This window comes from Camelina sativa, chromosome 14 (genome assembly GCF_000633955.1).
Source record: "Camelina sativa cultivar DH55 chromosome 14, Cs, whole genome shotgun sequence".
NCBI classification, from domain to species: domain Eukaryota; kingdom Viridiplantae; phylum Streptophyta; class Magnoliopsida; order Brassicales; family Brassicaceae; genus Camelina; species Camelina sativa.
The window spans coordinates 11,090,254-11,112,064 of record NC_025698.1 but is presented as its reverse complement, the minus strand read 5'-3'; the positions used below and the strand labels follow the sequence as shown (position 1 = coordinate 11,112,064).

Sequence of the window (21,811 nt, the reverse complement as noted above, 5' to 3'; positions counted from 1 at the left end):
TTTTACCCACAAAAACGACTGTGTTTTGTTTTGGTTTGAATTGGGCCTATTTTATAGAGTCCGCTTTAGGCCCAATTTACTCTCAGAATGAAATTGTTACTTCTCTTTTTTNTTTTTTTTTTTTTTTTTTTTGGTGGAAGAACAAATGTTACTTCTCTTAAGTCTTGTAATTATAGTAAAATTTTGAGTGAATAATTTTGGAGAATGCGCAAACGAATCACACAATTCACACCGTTTATAACCATTGATGATAGCACAATGTAATTTTTTAGCAAATCTTCAACAAAAGAAATTACATTATTTAAAAAAAAAAAAAAATTTATCCATCCATTTGCAATTTTTATTCTTTAGCTCCTGCATGATTTTTATTACCATCCATGTTTTGGTAAATGTAGGAATGAGAGAAGAAATTTTGTAAAAATTTATGTATCCATCCATAGAATGCAACGGATGGTGTTTCCTTCCGTCAATAAATCGAAAGCTTTGTTAATTTCCTCAAACTTTAACTCGTGTGTAATTAGACCGTCCAAATTTAGCTCCTGCATGATTTTTTTTTATTCAAAGAATATTATAAACTCAACATGTGTATAACGTATAGTGCAACTAAATTACTTGTTGTGTAAACCATAAATAAATGAATGTTTATACCTTTTTTAAATAACGATCCACGAGGATGGGAATATCAAGTTTGGGTTTCAAACCGCCAAATAATGTTCCGCATATAGTTCTGCCTCTAAGAAGATCATAACTACCCAAGCTTATTGGCATAGCCTTTTGTTCCATCCCCAATACTACCGTTTTACCCCATCCCTGAAAAAGAAAAATTAATCAATACTAGGAAACTTGATTTTGGTTTATCCATGTAATGATGCTAATTATAACGAATTAGAAAGCGTACCGGTCGAGTGCTATTGAAAGCCTCCTCCATCAAGGAAGCTAAACCAATGCATTCAAAACTGTAGTCAACTCCTCCTTCTGTCATATCGTTAATCACCTTTTTCATAATTTATACAATAGATTTATTAATTTTCTTTCTGCATGTTGTGAATCATATAAGTTAACAAACTTAATTTGTAAAAATATAGTGAAATGATCAACACACTTGGCTAGTTTTCTTCTCTCCACACAAAGCAGGGTTAACGAAGTCCGTGATCCCGAATTGTTTACCTACTCCTCCAACATGGCAACATTAGTAATTTAAGGTGTCTAAATATCCAAAAATGTAATGCTATACTATATCTATATGAAATATAACAAGACAAACTTATACAACATGTAGGGTATATATATATATATATATTATATAGTATGACATATTCGGTATCAGAAGTTCGTATGCATTTTTTTAAACAAAAATGTACAAAAACAAAAAAAAGGAGCAACCTAACCTATTTCAAATTTGTCGGGATTGAGATCCACACCGATGACCTTTGCAGCCCCGCGGAGCCTGACGCCTTCGGCAACCTGTTTACCAAATCATTATTTTTAATTATTATCTCTTAAATCATGAGACTAATGACTATGATTTACAATAAACTACTTTACAAAAAATCATTAGATATTTGTAAATGTACCGCAAGTCCAACAGCACCAAGACCAAAAATAGCGACAGTGGAACCTTCCTCCACATCAGCTACCTTCCACACAGCTCCAACTCCTACAGCCCATATTATTATTATCAAACTTCTAACAAAGTATAATAATTATTTTATTCCACCCCATCATTTCTACTTAAGTTAATGTTTTAGCCTCGGATAAGAATTTAAAACTATCAAAAACAACCCTACAAGAATATGAAATGAAGATAATAATTAACCTGTGGAGACACAACAGCCGAGCAAGGCCGCTTTGTGAACGGGAATCTCCGGGGAGATTTTAACGAGATGTGCTATATCTACGACGGTGTATTCAATAAAACTCGAGACAAAAAGAAAATGGTTAATATCTTCTCCCGAAGAGTCTTTGAATCTAGAACTCATTCCGTATCGTCTAGTGTTTGATAAGAAATCGTTGGTAAAACTTTTGCACCAGTTGCTCTTTGGAGATTTGCAGTCTTTGCATTCTTCACATTGAGGGTGAAACACTGGCAAAACGACGTCGCCTAGCTTGAATCCGTCCACGTTTTCTCCAATACTCTCGACCACACTGGATAACAAAGTAATTAGGCAGATTCTTGAAGATCAAGATTTGTTAAAAACTGAAATGAAAGAAGGGTATGTATATGAATGTTCACCCGACTGCTTCGTGTCCTAGAATCCTAGGAAACCTAGCAAGCGGTCCCTGGATAAAACCTCAAAAGGATTAGCTAAAATCGACTTTTGAAGGGTAGATTATGCGTTGACTTTGCAATATAATGTAAAAAGAAATTACACTGTCTAGTTTCGAGAAAGTAAGATCGGTGTGACATAGAGAAGTGCATAAGATCTTAATCCTAACTTCATAAGCTCTTGGTGGATCAACTTGGATCTCTTCTATCACCAATGGTTCTCCTGCTTTTCGTAAGATTGCTGCTTTGCATCGGATTGGCTTTCCTTGGGTGCTGGAGAATGAAGCCTCTTCCATGGTGATTTATGGATTATGATGGAGTGATATGAGAGAGAGTATATTGTTTCTTCTTATATTGTCTCTGCAAAATGATTCCCTAGATTTTTATCAAGAACTTTTTTTTTCCTAACAAACAATAATTAGTGAGGGTTATTATTGGTTTGAGATTTGAATAGAGTTTTAAAGACTTTAAATGTTACTAAGATTTTGTTAAAATCTATTAAAATTTAGTGTTATTAGTTTGTGATTTGTAAAAAGTCATTTAAAATATTAATAAAATTAAGTTATTGGATTCAGACTTTTATCAAATCATTAAAAGTTTGGTGTTATTTAATTAAAACAAAAGAATCTAGGATTATTAATGATTTTATACATTTTCTTCATAAAATAAAGTCACGCAAAGTATCACAAAAATATCGGGATTGTTTGGAGCATTTTACAAGATTTTAGAAAAATAATCAACAAAACTATAGAATACTCTATAGTAATTACTAAGTGGGGGTTATTGGTTTGAGATTTGAATAGAGTTTTAAAGATTTTAAATGTTATGTAGAATCTGTTGTTATTAGATCAAAATTTTGTTAAACTCTCTTAAAGTTTATTGTTATTAGTTTGTGATTTGTAAAAAGTCATTTAAAATCTTAATAAATTTGAGTTATTGGATTCAGACTTTTATAAAGTCATTAAAATTTTTGTGTTATTCAATTAAAACAAAAAAATCTAGGATTGTTAATGTATTCAATTATTATGTTATCGGTTCATGATTTTAGACACTTCCTTACAAAATAAAGTCATTGAAAGTATCACAAAATATAGGGATTGTTTGGATTACTTTACAAGATTTTAGAAAACTAATCAACAAAACTCTCTCACAATCTTTAACAATCTTTCACTTATTCATTTTTAATGATTTTGTTAAACTTTTCAAAAAAATTTTAAAAATAAAATCCAACAACACCTTCTTAATCTTTTACTTATTCACTTTTTCATGATTTTGTTGAAGATTTCAATTTTTTTTTAATATATATTGTTGCTTTTTCAGTTGATCGATCACCTGGTATAGTTTTAATTTTTTATTAATATATCGAACAGATCTATTCACAATAGACAGTATAGCTAATTAAGTTTTTGGCGAAAAATAGTTACACATTTTTTTACTTATCTATTTGAATTAATTTTAATGAATTTAAAGAAAAACATGACACGTTTTTGAGTCCACGTTTATATATAAATAAGGCCATCATATACCCGATTACTAGAATCCAATCATGAATACTAGAATCCAATTAAGCACGTCTCTAATCTAATATTCACCCAACCATTATGTCTCTTAATTATAACGAGAAAAGGAAGGGGACCTTTAAACTTCGAACTTGGTGGATATATATAGTACATAGCTAGAAGCCACCTAATAAATGTTAAACTCAATTCAACATCCATTTAAATTAAGGCAGTGAATGGAGACAGTGAAAAAACGGTTTTGAATTTTTTTTTATCAAAAACGTACTATAGTCACCAATCATGATTTTAGAAACAAATAAGCGTTTTTCAAAAAAAAAAAAAAAATAATAATTTGCGGTTTTTTGTCCAGCAGATTATAAGGTGAACCGCCTTTTAAAAAATCCACAGCCTTTACCTAGCGGTTTTTGAAACCACATCAAATAATACAGTTTTTTTTTTATTTCTTTTTCAATCTTTAAATAATATATATCAAATAAAAAAAGTAAAAAAACAAAAATAAAAGAAAAAACTATTTTTTTTTTATCTTTCTTCTTTAGTATTTGTACTTCTCACTCTCTCACTAACATGTAACATTTTTTAAACACTATTATATAACACTTGATTTATATTAACACAAAGAATACATATGTTAAAAATAGATTTTATATTATTATGATTAATATAAACGATTATAAATTCAGTGTCTATATTAACAAATAATTTTATAACATGTAGTTTAAATTTCAATAACAAAGTGAATGTTAGTAATGATAAAGTAAATAATATTATTGTAAATGCTACTTAATTATCATAGTGATCATTAAAATAAAATAAAAAGTTAAATAAATTTTGATTTTTTATACATAAAATTTACATGATTAAGTAAAATTCAATTTTGGTTTTTGTAGTTCATATATAATAGATGAAAATGTTATTTCATTAACAATAATAATCAATTTAAATCAATAATAATCTATGATATATTTTATGATATATATGCTTATATTTTATCTATAATATGTATTTTGCTATTTTGTAGGCATTTAAGGTTTGTATATGTATAAAGATATTTATTTATTTATACCAAACAAATTAAAATATATAATCTTATTAATTATTATTAAAATAATATGAAAACCGCACAGCAAATAAATTTTCACCAATCAAATATTATTTTGTACCGCTTATTTTGAAATAATTGCACTTTTCCCACAAATATATTTGTCCCGCACGTACTACAGTTGAACCGTACCGCACTAGCAAATTTTTTGTCCCGCACTACTAAATCTGCAGTTACCATTCGGACCCTAAATTTTACGTTTGTTACAATTAGATGCGAACAAAACTTTTACTCACATATGTTGGTTACGTCTACTATAAACACACAAAAAAAAAGAGTCTGTTTTTTTACTAGAACTGACAGCAAACGTTTTCTATAAATGCTTTGAAGCGATTGAATGTATCAGAGATTTGAATTTCACATGATAATATTTGTACAAAGTAAAACGTGTAACCATCTAATACTTGTCACCATCAGAAAACACAACTTTAAGTTTAAGGGATTTGTACTACCAAAGATATAATGCCAAAGATAAGTTTGTGGCTCTAGTTGATAGTCAAAAATTGCAAAACATCTTTTATTGGACGACAAAAGGAAGATAATGTATACAGAGCCGTGCCTGACTGCCTATTGGTTAAAAAAAGGCATTTGCATCGAGTCCCCAAAATATAAAGGATTTTTAGGCTCCAAATCTAAAAAATATAGTGTATCACAATAGTTTAGGAAAATCTTTAATTTCATGAATAACATTGGTTTTATTTTTTTTTGCTTTGACTCTTTAACACAAGAGAATAAATTCCTCTTAAAAATGACAATCTAGTTTAGAATTCTTTTGTTTATTTATTTATTTTTCTTTAAAACGGTTAAAACATATTTTAATGCTTCTAAATCTTCATTATATACTAATTGATCTTTCTAGTAATTTTGTTTATGAATTATAATTGTGATGATTTGATATATTGTTTTTTTCTTAAATTTTTAGAACCTAGATTATGAGCATTTGGTGAAAAAGTTTATTAAAATATAAGGAAGACTATTATATTGTTTTATTTTTAGTAATTTATATTATTTTGAAATTATTTTACATTTATTATTATTATTTTTTTAAGAAAGCCCCATTTCAATTTCGCCTTTAGAATGTATACAAAGATCGACAAAAAGATGTAAAACAGTAAATGTAAAGATAGATAAGGAAAAATCACTTATCCATCCATAGAATGCATCGGAGAGATTTTCCTTCCTTTAATAAGTCGAAAGCCTTATTGATTTCTTGAAATTTCAGTTCGTGCGTGATAAAACTATCCAGATTAATCTCCTGAAAACATAGTATATATAGGAAAAAAAAATCAATAACATAATAAAGGTGGACAAAAATGTAATCACATAACTTTATGTATGAAGTTATAATTACCTTTTTTAAGTAGTGATCCAAGAGAATAGGAATATCAAGTTTAGCTTTCAGACCACCAAACAAGCTTCCGCAAATACTTCTGCCACTAAGAAGATCAAAACTACCTAAACTAATTGGCGCTGCATGCTTCTCCATCCCCAACATTACCGTTTTTCCTGATCCCTGTTTTGTTTATATACAATTATTAGTTAACTGTGAAAAATATTGTAAATTGTAAAAACCGATTTTGTTAAACCATTGATGATGTTCAACCGACGAAAAATTTGGTATGATCTGGTTTAAGCTTACCGTGCGGGTGCTGATGAAAGCCTCGGTAAGTAAAGATGCTACGCCAACGCATTCGAAACTATAGTCAACTCCTCCGCCTGTCATTTCTTTAATCACCTTTTTTATAATTAACCAACAAAAAGATTAGTTCTGTTTTTATTAATGTGTGTGAATAAGTTAATTAATTACTCCGACGTTTATTAGCTAGCATACTTCACTAATCTTCTTTTCTCCGCACAAGGTAGGATTGACGAAATCCGTAAGACCAAATTTTTTACCTGCTCAATGTAAATAAATATAGGTTTATATATGATGAATTAATTTACTCCCTTTGATAGAAACCTACTGTCAAGTGATATATATAATTTACATTAATCAAAATAACAATATGATTTATTTTTCAAAAATTTGAAATAATAGATGACATAAACATAATAACAAATTAGATACGTGAAATTTGAAAATATGTTTAGTGTGTATTCTGTGGAAATGCTATGCATATGCATGTTAACACATTGATGGTGAACCATTACGCATACCAACATTAACTACCGTCGACAACACTACCATCATCGCCAATGCGGTCAGCAGCATAAGCCCACGAAAACAAAATCATATACAACTTGAAATATATAACACAACTTTACCTAGCTCGAATTTATCAGGATTGGTATCAATTCCGATGATCTTCGCGGCCCTACGTAGTCTGGCTCCTTCTGCAACCTTGTACCAAATCAATTATTAACAAATAACTTATATATAAATTTGATTAAATAAAACAATTGTTAAAAGTACTTTTGTTTTCCTTTATACAAGAAAAAGTAGTGTTATAAATGAAGCGGACACAAATAAAAAAGGTAGTATTATATAATTGGAGAGGAATGATTGATTACTGCAAGTCCAACAGCACCAAGGCCAAACACTGCAACGGTGGAGCCTTCTTCCACATTAGCCACCTTCCAAGCTCCCCCAATTCCTACTCCACGTGACATATAACCATCAGCTCATATTTCCGTACTTTTCCATAAATAACAATTCCAACCCTAATTTCTACTTCTTTTAATGTTTTCACCCCGGATATAACTAATGTATCTATACAAACCCTACGAGAAGAACAGATACCTGTTGAGACACCACAGCTGAGCAAAGCCGCTTTGTCAACGGGGATTTCAGGAGATATTTTGACAAGATGTGCGATATCAACGACGGTGTATTCAGAAAAACTTGAGACAAAGAAAAAATGGTGAATAACTTCTCCCGAAGAGTCTTTGAATCTAGAACTCATTCCATATCGTCTTGTGTTTGATACGAAATCGTCGGCATATCTCTCACACCAGTTGGTTTTTGAAGACTTGCAGTCTCTGCAATCTCCACAGAATGGTAGAAACACTGGCAAAATGACGTCGCCTTGTTTGAATCCATCCACGTTTTCTCCAATGCTCTCGACCACACTGAAGTAACAAGTACTTTAGGTAGATTCTTGAAGATCAGGAGTGTAAAATTGAAATTAAAGAAGTTTATATAAAGATTCACCCGACTGCTTCGTGACCTAGAATCCTAGGAAATCTTGAAAGCGGTCCCTGGAAAAGTTACAAAAAAAAAAGATTAGTGAAATCAAGATTTGAATAATAGTTCTATGTTGACTTTGTCTTATAGTGTAAACTTACAAAGTCCATTTTCCAGAAACTAAGATCAGTGTGACACAGAGAAGTGCATAGGATCTTAATCCTAACTTCGTAAGCTTGAGGTGGATCCACGTAGATGTCTTCTATCACTAGAGCTTCTCCTGCGTTTCTACATATTGCTGCTTTGCATCTAATTGGTTTTGCTTCGTTGCTAGAGGAAAATGTTTTGTCCATGGTTATGATGAGATCGATAGATGCAAAATAGGTGAGTGGACGAGAGAGAGGAAGAGAATTCAAGTCTCTTGTTCGTATCTTATCCTTTAAAAATAGATATTAAAGTATTTAGTTCAACGACACATTTACTATAGAGTGACACGGACACATAGAGTTGGACGTGTGGTCACTCTATAATGTGCATGCGATACAATTCGTTCATTACTTATAAGATTTGAAGGTTTTCCCCAAAAGAAAATAATATATACGTATATATATACTTCTAAGATTTGGAGTTATGATCATATGCATTTAGTGATCTAGACCCACAACATGTGTACCATCGGATTCGGAAATTGATATTATCATAAAAGCATGAACAGTCGATATAAATATAAAAAAAAAATGCAGAAAATACCTTGTTGGAAATGTACTCAAAACTATATACGTATTGTCTAGTTATCATCACTGTTACAAACTGGTTAAAAGTCTAGTTGGTTTTGAAGTTCTAATCTAATTAGAACTCATTTCACATAGGAATGCCTGAGTGGCAGAAATTAGTAAACAACAATTCAAAAAGTATGAGTAAGTTTGTGACTTCGGAGAATTGGTCTATCGCGGATGTGAGGGTTAAACGATCTGAAGGTTCTACTCCGGAGAATTCAGGACAGTTCCTAGCTTTGTCCCAACCTTTTCAGGAAGGTGCAACGGTTCATAGAACTGGATCTTTTGAGACTGGTCCTTCCGGCACTATTCCAAAAAAGGTCAAAGCTAGACGTAGACCTCAGAAGTCTGCTAGGAAGCCAAAACCGAAACTACCAAATATCCTGGAGAATGATCAGGTTTTTAGTTTGGGGCTACAAAAAGGTGTCATAGATAAGAGGAAAGCAATAGAGGAGGGCTCAAGCACTGCAAAATTCATCAAGCTTAACCCTAGAAAGGCGATCCCAGGTGAGGGATTGCCCCATGATCAATGAGTATTTTGAGCTGGAATTGTTAGGGCTTGGGACGGTCTCAAGACCTGGCTTTTCCTCGTCTCAAGGAGGTTAGTAAAACTTTCTTCCCTGAGATGTTGTTCTTGATGGAGACGATGCACATTAGAGATATATTAGTAGACTTACAAGAAGTTTTATGTTATGATCATGTTTTTACTATCCAACCGGTAGGGAAGGGTGGAGGCTTAGCTATTTTTTGGAAGAATAATTTAAAGGTGGATTTCCATTATGCGGATAAGAAATTGATAGATATGCAAGTTTAGTCTGGAGCTGCTACCTTTTTTGTCTCATGCATCTATGGTGATCCGGATTTTAAGAAAAGACAGTTGGTGTGGGAACGGATCAGTAGATTTGGTGATGCTAGAAAAGAATATTGGATTATGCTAGGTGATTTCAATGATCTCTGCAATAATAGTGAGAAGATAGGAGGGCCAAGAAGATGTGAATCTGTTTTCAGACCATTCAATGACATGTTGAGAGCTTGTGGAATGGATGAGCTGTCTAGTAATGGAAATAGATTCACTTGGGCAGGGAGAAGATATGACTTGTGGATCCAGAGTAGACTGGATAGAGCATTCGGAAATCAAGCGCGGTTTAATTCTTATCCTGCCTCAAATCAACATTTCTTGGAGATGAGACGATCCGATCATAGACCTGTTCTGATTAAGTTAATTGAATCCCAAGACTCCTATGTGGGCAATTTCAGATTTGATAGAAGGTTTTTGAATAAACCTAGAGTGGAAGAGACCATTTCTCAAGCTTGGGGTCCTATTGCTGCTGATTTGAGCGTCCCCTTTGCTTCAAGAGTACGAGGGTGCAGAAGGGCTCTAAGTTCATGGAAGAGAGTCAATGCGGTAAACTCTAAAGATAAAATTTGGAAGATTGAGATAGATCTGGACTTACAACAATCAATGCTCTCTCCTACCTTTTATCGAGTGGTTTCCCTGAAAAAAGAATTGGCTCAGGCTTACAAAGAAGAAGAAACCTTTTGGAAACAGAAATGTCAGAAAAAATGGAAGAAATGGGGGGATCGAAACTCAAAAATTTTCCATGCTTCGGTGAAGGAGTCTAGATCAAGGAATATAAATGAGAAGTTGGTGGACATTAATGGCAATGATCAGTTTTTCAGAAGGAGCAAAAGGGGAGGTAGCTGCTGCTAATTTTCAAGACCTCTTTAAGTCCTCCAATCCGACTCCCTTTGGAGATATGTTTCAAGGATTTCAAACAAGAGTCTCAAGGCAAATGAACAAGAGACTAATAAGAGTGGTGACTCCTTCAGAGATCAAAGATGCTGTCTTTTCAATTGATCCAACAAGTGCACCGGGAGCAGAGGGTATGTCAGCATGTTTTTCCAGCAGTATTGGAGCATTGTAGGAGATCAGTTGATAGCAGGGGTTCAGAAATTTTTCTCTAATGAAGTTATGCCGCAAGAATGGAATTATACACATTTGTTTCTAATCCCTAAGATTCTCCACCCTCATTTAATGTTGGATCTCAGACCCATAAGCCTTTGCTCAGTCATGTATTAGGTAATATCCAAAGTTTTAGTTGACAGATTGAAACCTCTGCTGCCTCAGATTGTTTCTGAAACACAACCTGCTTTCGTCACTGATCGATTGATAACAGACAATATCATGATTGCGCATGAATTGATTCATTCTTTGAACACCAAGGAGCCTTTCAGTTCTAAGTGTATGGCAGTGAAGTCGGATATATCAAAGGCATACGACAGAGTGGAGTGGAGTTATCTACGGTTTTTGCTCTCAGTGTTGGGATTCCACGAAACATGGATATCTTGGATAATGAAGTGTGTCTCCACTGTCACTTTCTCTACTCTTATTAATGGCAAGGCTTATGGAATGATCATTCCAGAGAGAGGTTTAAGACAAGGAGACCCACTTTCTCCTTTTCTTTTTGTGCTATGTACGGAGGGGCTGACACACTTGTTAAATCGAGCTCAACAACACCAGAAAATTTCAGGGTTCCAATTCTCTCAAGATGGACCGGTTATTCATCATCTTCTCTTTGCTGATGATAGCCTATTCCTATGTAAAGCAAACCGTGAAGAGGCTGTTGTGTTGCATAACATTCTAGCGAAGTATGGTTCGGCATCTGGTCACGTCATAAATGTGAATAAGTCCTCCATCATCTTTGGGAAGAGAGTTCTGGAAGTAATCAAATTGGAGATTCAGGGTTGCCTTGGTATTGTGAATCAAGAAGGAGTGGGGACATATTTAGGCTTACCAGAATGTTTCAGTGGCTCCAAAGTTCAGATGTTAAGCTATCTTAAAGATAGAGTGCATAATAAGTTATCAGGATGGTACTCCAGATCTCTTTCTCAGGGAGGAAAAAAGATTATGTTGAAGACCGTGGCAATGGCAATGCCAGTCTCTGCTATGTCCTGTTTTAAATTACCAAAGAAATCTTGTGCAAACTTGACAAGTACTTTAGCAGATTTCTGGTGGAATTTATCTGAACATGCAAAGAAGATTCATTGGAAAAGCTGGGAAAGTCTATGTCTGTCAAAACATCAAGGTGGCATGGGGTTCAAGGACATTGGTTTATTCAATCAAGCGCTTTTAGCTAAGCAATCATGGAGAATTATCCAAGAACCCGACTGTCTCTTTTCAAGACTCATAAAAAGTAGATATTTTCCCTTCGGACAGTTTATGGAAGCAGGAGTTGGTACCAGACTGTCCTTTGGATGGAGAAGTATAAGGCATGGGAGAGATCTAATCGGTAAGGGGGCTGTTAAAAGAGTGGGAAATGGAGCCTCTTTGAGTGTTTGGTGTGACCGGTTGGAGATTTTTTATCCCGAAGGGGTGTCAGAGTAGATGGAAGATGCCAAGTTTGTGGAATGGCTGGTGAGTCTATTTACCATGTTTTGTTCTCTTGTCCTTTGTCTAGACAGATTTGGGCTATCTCCAACTACCCGTCGCCAGCTCCAGAAGAGGAATCGGTCTATGCACATATGCATCATTTGCTATGCAACAAAGACAACCAGCTTTGGCCCTTTGAGATCAGGAAAAGTTTTCCATGGATACTGTGGAGAATATGGAAAAACAGGAACAGTTGGGTCTTTGATGGAAAATCCTTTTCGCCAATGGAGACAGCCGTGAAGATTAAAGAGGATGTCGAGTTGTGGTTCTCAGCTCAAATGGTTGAACAACCACACCAAACTATACAATCCAACTTGACTGGTTTTCAGAGACACGAAGATCAATCGATGGTTCAGAATCAGTGGAATCCTCCTCCGCAAAATTGGTTGAAGTGTAACATTGGTTCCTTTTGGTCAAAAAAGAAGGAATTTGTTGGGGTTTCTTGGGTGGTAAGAGATGCTATTGGTGTTGTTGTGAGGCACAATAGAAGAGCTTTCTCCAATATAAAGTCTAAACAAGAGGCGAATCTAATTTGTGTGGTTTGGGCCATCGAGAGTATGATCAGCCACAAATTGGGCAAGATTATCTTTGCATTGGAGGATACTGTCTGGGTGGATGCGGTTAATAGGCCAAAGGCGTGGCCATCTTTTGGTTTTCATTCTGCTAAGATCTTATCGGTATTGTGTGGAATCGATGAATGGAAACTTGTTTGTGAATCAGGGATTTCTAATAGAGGAGCTTTTCCCATTGCGCGTAGTGTGTCCGAAGATAGTAGGCGTCACTCGTATGTGACGGTAGGTTTTCTTTTTTGGTTAACAGGTCTTTTCAATGATGAGAGAGTTGGATCCTCTTTGTGAACTATCCTTTTGCGAGTAGTACTCCTTGATGGAGCCATTTTTTTTGTAAAGACCCCTGGTGATCCGGGTAGTGTCTCAGATGGGTTAGTGACTAACTATTAGTCTTTTTGGTCTTTGTACAGGACATGACTTTCCTCAAGTCATATTGTAACCCATATCTTCTCTACTAATATAATTTCAGTTGTGACATTAAAAAAAGTTTGTGACTAAAATTTTGGGGTTAAAGGGTAATCTTTTTGGGCATCAATGAAATTAAACAGCGCAAAAATGAGATTTTTAAAACAAGCAAGAGAGATACAAGAAATAAGGGGCTCATATTTTGTTGCAAAAAAGGAATCTGTATGTATTGTAATAGTGATGAACCATATACATCTCGTATGATAGGTATGGGTGAGAGGTTACCGTGTGATGGGTAAATCTTTGTATGCGAACATTGTTCAAGTGCGTGTGAACTGTGTGGTGGACTAGTGCCTAGTGGTACATGCATGTCAATTTTTCAACAGTGATATTCGTCTTTCGGATCCTAAAAATTCATTCTGAACAAAAACAATAACAAACGTTGACCAAATTCCAATTGTAGGCATTATATTATGGGTTCTTTTTTATGCTAGGAAAATATTTATCTACAAGGTGTCTTCCATGAAAATAAAATTTTGATTTATAAAGTTCCCATAAAATATTTTCCTTTGTTTTTTCCTTTTCCATAGACGTCAAAATTTTTACACTCTGGTAGCGACCACTATAGTCAATTTGCATACATTTTGGAATTATTTTGTTTGACATCCTTGGACAAATAAGAACCGATATATACTTCAATTTTTATTATGCGAAATAACGTGACATGCTGAAATCGAATTATGTTGAGAACAATTGCAGAAATAAACCGTTAATGACATTTCCTTACATTTTTGAGATTATTTTAATAGTTACTCGTTTACAGAAATCTCATAATACCTTGTTTATATGTACTGTTTATAAACAAACGGCTCTGTTCTTTTGATGATCGCCAACCAGCGCCAGCGACTGAAAAAATATACTATTATGGAATTAAAAACTGTCACCGGAACAGTTAAAAACAGTTGCCGCAATAAATGGCAATAAGTTGTAACTGTCACTGGAATATTAAGTGATCAGTTATTGTTCTAAAAACAGTCGATGCTTGTTTTGTCTTTTTTTTTATTTTTATTTTTTTTTTATTTTTTTTATCATCTGTATTTTATTAATGAACCAAGGAAGGATACAAGTTGAAATTACAAGAGCTGGCGGACAACTGAATGTCCCCAGAGTCATTAGCCCAAAAAAGGGAAGCTGATTAAAAACAAACTCTTAAGCAAAAATCTAAAGAGTTACAAATGTTTTGGAGAAAATGAACCCTAAACACTATAATTGTACAAAGGCACGAGAGACTCACGCTTGGCTTCGCTAGAGAACATTATGAGTCGGAAGCACCAATTAGGCTGGATAAACCTCACATCGACGCCAAACCAGAAGCAAAACTGACAGAGAGGAAAGCAAGATACCATCGCGACCAAAGACACAAATACAACTACCCAAGCACCTCACCAGCCAGACGATGAGAGCAAGAAACCCTAGGGACAAAGAAAACCTTGAAAACGACTGGAGACAAGCCACGCAAGATCAACTGTTCTTACACGCGGACACTCGTCAACCCAGTTTCAGCCACCTACAAACATAAAACTGGTGACGTCCTCGCAAGAGAAGAATTAGAGAACGATTCCACTGCTTCGACTAAAACCTAACTCGAAAACTTCACAAGGAAACTCAAAGAGAGGCTAGTAGGTGACTCGGCAACAAAATACCATCCAAATGACTCACACCTAGAACGAACCTAGAGAAACTCACAACCACAAACCAGCAAAAGGACTCAAAGCAGAGGTAGAATAAAGATCCAATATTAAAACCAAAAACCCGAGCCACATCCATCAGTTAAAGCCTAACATACCACAAAGAACCTTAAAGGAAACCATGGCCACACCATCCAAACCCTAGAAAGACCTCTGAACAAAGGAACCACTAAACTAATCTACCAAACAACAACTAAAGCCACCAACAAGCAAATAGGAGATACACCAAACACGCTTAACTTGGTGAGATTGAGATCAATAACTAGACAGGGAATCAAGCCCACCTTCCTGTAATAAGAAACCCCTCGATTAAACACCACCGAGCATCAAAACGGAGCAGATCTGGATCTTCAAAGGAGAGGAGAAACTCAACCGACCCAGCAAAAGAAGACAATCAAAGGCCAAACAAAGACATAGGCGAGAAGAAAAGCAATTAAAAACAAAAGAGGCACAACGCCGAGGCTATAAAACCACCGGACGTTGGCCAAAAATGAAGGCGGCTGCTGCTTTGTGTTTTTGGAGAGGAGAGAGGTGGGAGAGAATTGTTAATATGTATATACATATTAACACATTTCCAAAAAATTCTATTCAACATTGTAGTTTATGGTAAACAAGTAACTTTAATTTTTTTCTTTAATGGTATGCCAAACAATGAAAATTTAAAAGCTCATTTAATAATTGAAAATTTTAACTTTATGTGAAATAAATAAACATTGTAATTTATGAATATACAATTTATATTTCTTAAAAATAATACAATTATATACAAATAATTCAAGTATTCGCGCGTAATTTTGCGCGGATCCGACTCTTAATTCAAATTTAAAAGATTACCTAAAATATATGAAATAAAAATTATCAAATTTAAAAGATTACCCAAAATTTATGAAATAAAAATTATCAAATTTAAAAGATTACCTAAAATGTATAAAGTACAAATGATCATTGACTAGCTATCTAGACCACTTATTACATTTTTACAAACCATATTTTTTTATGGAAATCTAATTAATGAATACCTAGATAGATATGAAGAACATATATTATATATACCTATTAAATTTGTGAGCGGAGACATAAGCAAATTAGGAAAAATAAGAGAAAGTAATAAAAAGAAGCCATAATAACCAATTTACTTCCAAGTTTTCCAATGGATCTTGACCAGAACCAAGCTAACATTGTTTCCCCTGAGCGTTCAAGACGGAAACCTTCCCGTGAACGTTCAAAACGCAAACTTACCCCTGAACCTTCAAATCCAAAACCTACCTGTGAACGTTCAAAACGGAAACCTACCCCTGAGAGTTCAAATCAGAGACGTATCCGCCGCCGTGAGTATTATAATTTTACAAGACGGGTACCTCAGAATGTTGGGGCGCAGATCATCAAAATCGAAAAAAACTATTTTATGCAGACGGTTCTTCGCCTCACCGGCTGTCCTCAGAGACAATCTCCGCCCAAGTATCATTCATACGACTACTATACATAATCCATTCCTTGCGGGTCCGAGTAGGACCACTGACGTGACCACCTCAACTGTTGCATCACTCAACGCTCCACCCTGGTCTCGAACGTCTCGCCCGTCTCTACTGTCCAAACCATTGTTTCAGCCACCGCTTGTTCCTCGAGAGAAAGAAGCGAGGGAAACTACGATGGCTGCTACCTTGAAGAACTTTGAGAAAAATCTGATGGAAGACGATACGAACCAGGAACAGTTCTCTGGATTGTGGTCTCCGTTGGCTTCTTTGGTCGCAAATGGTGATGTGTACCAACAACGTGAGAGCATTCCACCACCACCACCACCACCACCAGTTCCTGTTTTGCCAGATTCTCGGAACGATCAAGGATCATAGAACATTCCACCACCACCAATTCCGACGAGTGCACGGGTCGGATCTTTAGAATGGTATAGGTCTTTTTTCAATCGATGGGAGAACAGTCCATTACCACCGGTTCCAACGAGTGCACCGTCCGGATCATTAGACATGCCAAGTGCTCCGAACGGTACTCTACTCTCTTCGGCCTTGTCGCCTCCAATTCAACCAGTTTCAGAGACTTTACCGTTGCGGAGTGTAGACCTTCCCAATCCTCTCAGTGATATACGAGAACCAGCTCCGGTGACTTCCCCGTTATGGAGTCAAGAGTGGCCCAATTTTTCCAGTGATCTACTGCTTCAGAACGTTCCACCACCAGTTTCGGCAACTTCATTGTTCGGGAGTCTAGACTTGCCCAATTCTACGAACGATCAACAACTGGAGAACGTTCAACCATTGGTTCCAGCGACTTCACCGTTAATAAATCTAGACTGGCTCAACGATCCTTTGAACGATCTTCAAACGGAGAGCATTCCCCTAGATTGGCCCTATTCACCGACCAATATAACTTTCTCGACCTTCATGTTGTCTCCAACCTTTCTGCCTTCGCCCACGACGGGGCTGCTTCCAAACATTAACTAGTGTTTCTTTTTCCTTTCATCGTTGGTGTTTTTCGTTTTTATTAACTTCTGCTGCTTTCGTGTCTGGTGGTTTTTCTTTTGATATTTGTTTTTTATGACAACTTCTTTGTAATCTTTGCTTCTTAATTCTTACATAGTATGTCGTGCTTTGAATATTCTTACAAGCTACCATATTCTAGGCCCCAGCATTCGGGAGGGTTCCAAATAAAAAAATTTCTATGGTTGGACTTTAAGAGACTTGGCCTCCACTTTGTCTCCAAATGAATCCCTGATTGTTCCAGATCATATCTTGACTTTGTCGTGCATCTCTCTACTTGGTAAATTTCAAACACAAAACTTGTTTCAGTTTTATTTTCTATGGTTTAAGTGGTTAGGATGAAAACCCAAACATTTAGTTCAATATACACATAACTGTTCACAACATTAGTAAAAAATCCAACCGTTTATGATTTTATTAAATCCAAAATGGAAGTAATACTCACTAAAAACATTAAAAACAAAACCTTAAGCGTTGTATTGAGTTCTCACACACACACATACATTTATATGTAGATAGATAGATATTATTAATAATAAGCACAAGTTTATTTGATTAGACGGAAAAAGCCTGTTGAGACTTGATGCGTCTCTTTCTAAGACGTTCGGCGATGATGAAGGAGAGCTCGAGAGACTGTGAAGCATTAAGACGGGGGTCACAGTGAGTGTGGTAACGTGAGCCCAAGTCGTCGAAGGTGACTGTACGTGAACCACCGATGCACTCGGTCACGTTCTGACCAGTCATCTCTAAGTGAACTCCTCCCGGGTGGCTCCCTTCTTGCTCGTGCACGTCGAAGAACGCCCTCACTTCAGCCTATATATTATCAAATGTACAAGAATAACTCATTTGCTTTGGTAGTATTTTACTAATTACAGAAACAAATTATCGAAATCAAACAATTAGAGCTATTTTATAAATTTCTGTTATATAACTCAAATATAATTGCTTAGTTTAGTAGTTTCATTTTTTTTAACTTCTTAGGACCACCACCTAACTTGAAAAAAGCAGCTGTGTCAACTTTGGCCCAACCAAACTCTGATTTTTTGTCACCTTTCGCTATCTCACCTACTACCATAATCATCATATACTAAAATACTTTGGAAAAAAAAACAAAATTATTTCTATTTCTACCACTTGCAATGATGAAAAGAACCTAAACAGTATAACAAGTTGTAACCAATAGGGAGTGTTTTATAAAACGTACCAAGATGGCGTCAAAAGGACGAGTCTTGAGCCCACACGGAGCCTTAATGGTGTTTCCGTGCATTGGATCACTGACCCAAGTCACAATCTGTCCAGCGCGTCGCACAGCTCTGATTAAATGAGGAAGCTTCACTCTCATATTCTCTGCTCCCATTCTTGTGATTATAGTAATCCTTCCAGGCTTATTGTCAGCATTCAAGATCTCAATAAGCTTCACTAGCTCCTTAGGATCCATCTTGTCACTCACCTACACACCATCACAACGATCTCAATTAGTCTCACTAAGGTAAAACTAAAACCTGATGAGAGAAGAAGAGTTTAAAACAAACCTTGATTCCAAGAGGATTAGCAACACCTCTTAAGAACTCAACGTGGGCACCGTCAAGCTGTCTGGTTCGCTCACCAACCCAAATCATATGAGCAGAACAATCATAGTAGAGACCAGAGGTCGAGTCAAGCCTTGTTAGTGATTGTTCATAAGGCAAGAGCAAACACTCATGGGAAGTCCAGAAGTCAGTTGTTTGCATTATGGGATGATCGAGCGTTAGTCCAGCAGCGTGCATGAAACCGAGCGCTTCATCAACACGGTTAGCTAGTTCACGGTACCTACCAACCCAAAATAACAGATGATATCATCAAACATGCCCCAAATGTAGACAAAAAATAGCGAAATATCCCTACATTTACTCAATAAGGCTGAAACAATGATTAGGCTTCTCAGCTACTTAAAAGGGAAAAACTTCTTAAAACTTTTTTTTTTGCATCCAACTCCATAAAGTAGACCTAACTAGTTGCATACCAAATAGCTAAAAGAAAGTTAGGTATTCAAAAAGGGAGCACTGAATCAAATATAAACCAACAGAAGCAATAATAAGGATGTAGTCAGTACTATGTATATAAACCAACAGAAGCAATAATAAGGATCTAGGCCTGACTGATTATTTACTCATAACAACCAAACAACCAAACAATAGTATCTTACTCATGACTACTTTGCATCCCACTAGACAGAAACAATCTCAAGCATCTAACTTTATGGCAGTTCCTTAAAGCTTTTAATGTTTTTTGTTACCTGTCTCCTTGCTCACTACGTTCAGTGAAATCAAGATTCCATTGAGTAACTCTCTGCATAGCAGCGTAACCACCGGTAGCAAAAGCTCTCAAAAGATTCAAAGTAGCAGCAGATTGACAATAAGCTCTAATCATCCTCTGTGGATCAGGGATCCTCGATTTCGGATCAAACGCATCTCCATTAATGTTATCTCCTCTGTAACTCGGCAACTTCACTCCATCTTTCACCTCAAACGAATCCGATCTCGGCTTCGCAAATTGACCCGCCATTCTCCCAACCTAACAAAATTACTCAAATCTCAATAAAAAAGATCCAAACTTTATCTTAATCAAATCATAAAGTTTCAATCTTTATATAAACCTTAACGACAGGGACTTGGCCTCCAAACATCAAGACAGCACCCATCTGAAGAAGGATCCTGAAAGTGTCACGAATGTTATTGGCATTGAACTCTTTGAAACTCTCAGCACAATCTCCTCCTTGTAACAGAAACGCTTCACCCATCGCAGCTTGTCCTAAACGCTCCTCGAGCAATCTAGCTTCTCCGGCGAACACGATCGGAGGAAAAGCTTCGATAGTCTGAAGCACGGCTTCGAGCTCAGCCAAATCTGGATACTCCGGTTGTTGTAAAGCCGTCTTCGTCCTCCAGCTCTCTGGTGCCCATTTACCTTTACCCACATTAACACCAACGGTCTTCATCAACGCTGCCGGAGTCGGAGTCGCCGCCGATGAAGCTGATGACGTTTTTGGGTCGGTTTGTACGGCGGAGATCCGGAAGGATGTGGGTCTTGGGACGGCGGAGGAACGGTGGTTGATCGTCGATGGTTTGACCGACGTTAGATTCATGCTTCCGTTCATAAGCGCCATTTTCGTATACTTTGATAAATAAAACAAAGTTTTTTTTTTTTTTAATTGGGTTTGGTGTTGAGATTTCGACAAATGTGGTGTGTGTGTGAGAGATGTGACACGAAACCTGAGAAGGGTTAAGATGAGAATTTAAGGGTTTTATAGACCAAGGAAACTTGGAGATGGTGGTGGTGTTTGGTGAAAGAGAGAAGAAGCCTAATGTGTAGTTGTGGTAGGTATGTTACTTGTGAGGGTAGTTTTGGTAATTCGTATTTTGGGATTGTTAGAAGGGTAAATAGGTCAATTTCGCGTGGACAATAACCGGCTAACGTGTCCGTAACCGGAAACGTATTTGGTTTAGCTTTCCTTTTGAATTGGCATGTGTTTTGCCGCTAATGTTCGGTGAGAAATTTTTAATCATTTCTTTAATAAAAAACCGTCGTAGGTTTATTTAAAGGACTCTATTAAACACTGGATACAAAAAAGAAGTAAAAAGAAAAATATACTTTTCTTTGTTGAAAAGCAATTATACTAAACTTGAAATATCCAAATATAATTGTTGATCAAATCCTCAAAGCGGATTAAATACATAAAAAAAAAATTGAAAAAAAACAATTGTTTCGATCGTTATCGTATATCTTTGTTGTATTGATCTAATAAATTTCAAACATATTTTCTTTAACCGAGTAGAGTTTTTAATTTTTTTATGAATATAAACAAGGTGTTGGTCGTCGTCTTGTACTTATTAGTATGATGGTCATGGTCATTGGTCAAGATTTAGTTTTGTTATAAAAGTTGGTCGAATGTTTTGTTATTTAAAAAAAAAAACATGTGCGTATATTTGTTCATATTTGAAGCAGTAAAAAAATATAATACATATACTGAAGGAAGAGAGGTTAAAAATAGATAGAGAGATTCAATGAGGGCTGAGTGTAGCTCATCTCACCTAACACCCGTCGTAAATGGCGGAAGCCCACCATTCTACTTCGCCAACTCCCACTTTTGACATAATCTTATTTATTGTTATTTGTATTTGTTTATCGTTTCAAGTCTTCTTGATTAGGACATATTATGTTTTACCAAACTTTTTTTGGTTAGTTTTATTAGTATTGATTTTATAAGTTGTTTCAATAGCACCCAAATCGTGCTCTAATGCATTCATATGTTTTACTAATGATTAGCTTCATATTTGTAAAATATAACTGAAAATTGTCTGTATATAAAAAACATATGTTCATGCCTTCTCGTATAAGATCAAGGACCA

The 21,811-nt window shown here is 35.6% G+C and overlaps 3 protein-coding genes across 3 annotated transcripts; all 3 read right to left on the bottom strand.

The window, feature by feature from the left end:
* LOC104740948 (alcohol dehydrogenase-like 2) lies at positions 218-2,701 on the bottom strand. The gene is made up of 9 exons (XM_010461695.2): positions 2,371-2,701; positions 2,234-2,280; positions 1,817-2,145; positions 1,575-1,657; positions 1,389-1,464; positions 1,103-1,167; positions 899-994; positions 649-810; positions 218-539 (listed from the first exon to the last, which is right to left on the bottom strand). Exons 1-9 carry the CDS (start codon positions 2,560-2,562, stop codon positions 423-425), a joined length of 1,167 nt encoding a protein of 388 aa, XP_010459997.1. The 5' UTR covers positions 2,563-2,701; the 3' UTR covers positions 218-422.
* On the bottom strand, positions 5,908-8,461 carry LOC104740947 (alcohol dehydrogenase-like 1). The gene is made up of 9 exons (XM_010461694.2): positions 8,171-8,461; positions 8,037-8,083; positions 7,626-7,954; positions 7,397-7,479; positions 7,151-7,226; positions 6,717-6,781; positions 6,525-6,620; positions 6,237-6,398; positions 5,908-6,140 (listed from the first exon to the last, which is right to left on the bottom strand). Exons 1-9 carry the CDS (start codon positions 8,360-8,362, stop codon positions 6,024-6,026), a joined length of 1,167 nt encoding a protein of 388 aa, XP_010459996.1. The 5' UTR covers positions 8,363-8,461; the 3' UTR covers positions 5,908-6,023.
* LOC104740946 (phospho-2-dehydro-3-deoxyheptonate aldolase 1, chloroplastic) lies at positions 17,813-20,725 on the bottom strand. Its single transcript, XM_010461693.2, has 5 exons — positions 20,062-20,725; positions 19,702-19,979; positions 18,959-19,235; positions 18,631-18,876; positions 17,813-18,239 (listed from the first exon to the last, which is right to left on the bottom strand). Exons 1-5 carry the CDS (start codon positions 20,566-20,568, stop codon positions 17,982-17,984), a joined length of 1,566 nt encoding a protein of 521 aa, XP_010459995.1. The 5' UTR covers positions 20,569-20,725; the 3' UTR covers positions 17,813-17,981.

Excerpts from the sequence above, each read along its gene's own strand:
- LOC104740948 (XM_010461695.2), bottom strand. The coding sequence starts at position 2,562 with ATGGAAGAGGCTTCATTCTCCAGCACCCAAGGAAAGCCAATCCGATGC. Across the intron at positions 1,658-1,816 it reads CGGCTGTTGTGTCTCCACAG|GAGTTGGAGCTGTGTGGAAG; the intron begins GTTAATTATTAT and ends TATGGGCTGTAG. Across the intron at positions 1,168-1,388 it reads TCCCGACAAATTTGAAATAG|GTAAACAATTCGGGATCACG; the intron begins GTTAGGTTGCTC and ends TTGGAGGAGTAG.
- LOC104740946 (XM_010461693.2), bottom strand. The coding sequence starts at position 20,568 with ATGGCGCTTATGAACGGAAGCATGAATCTAACGTCGGTCAAACCATCG. Across the intron at positions 18,877-18,958 it reads CTAATCCTCTTGGAATCAAG|GTGAGTGACAAGATGGATCC; the intron begins GTTTGTTTTAAA and ends GATGGTGTGTAG. Across the intron at positions 18,240-18,630 it reads GTCCTTTTGACGCCATCTTG|GCTGAAGTGAGGGCGTTCTT; the intron begins GTACGTTTTATA and ends GATAATATATAG.
- LOC104740947 (XM_010461694.2), bottom strand. The coding sequence starts at position 8,362 with ATGGACAAAACATTTTCCTCTAGCAACGAAGCAAAACCAATTAGATGC. Across the intron at positions 6,399-6,524 it reads CTTTCATCAGCACCCGCACG|GGATCAGGAAAAACGGTAAT; the intron begins GTAAGCTTAAAC and ends TAAACAAAACAG. Across the intron at positions 6,141-6,236 it reads TGGATCACTACTTAAAAAAG|GAGATTAATCTGGATAGTTT; the intron begins GTAATTATAACT and ends CTATGTTTTCAG.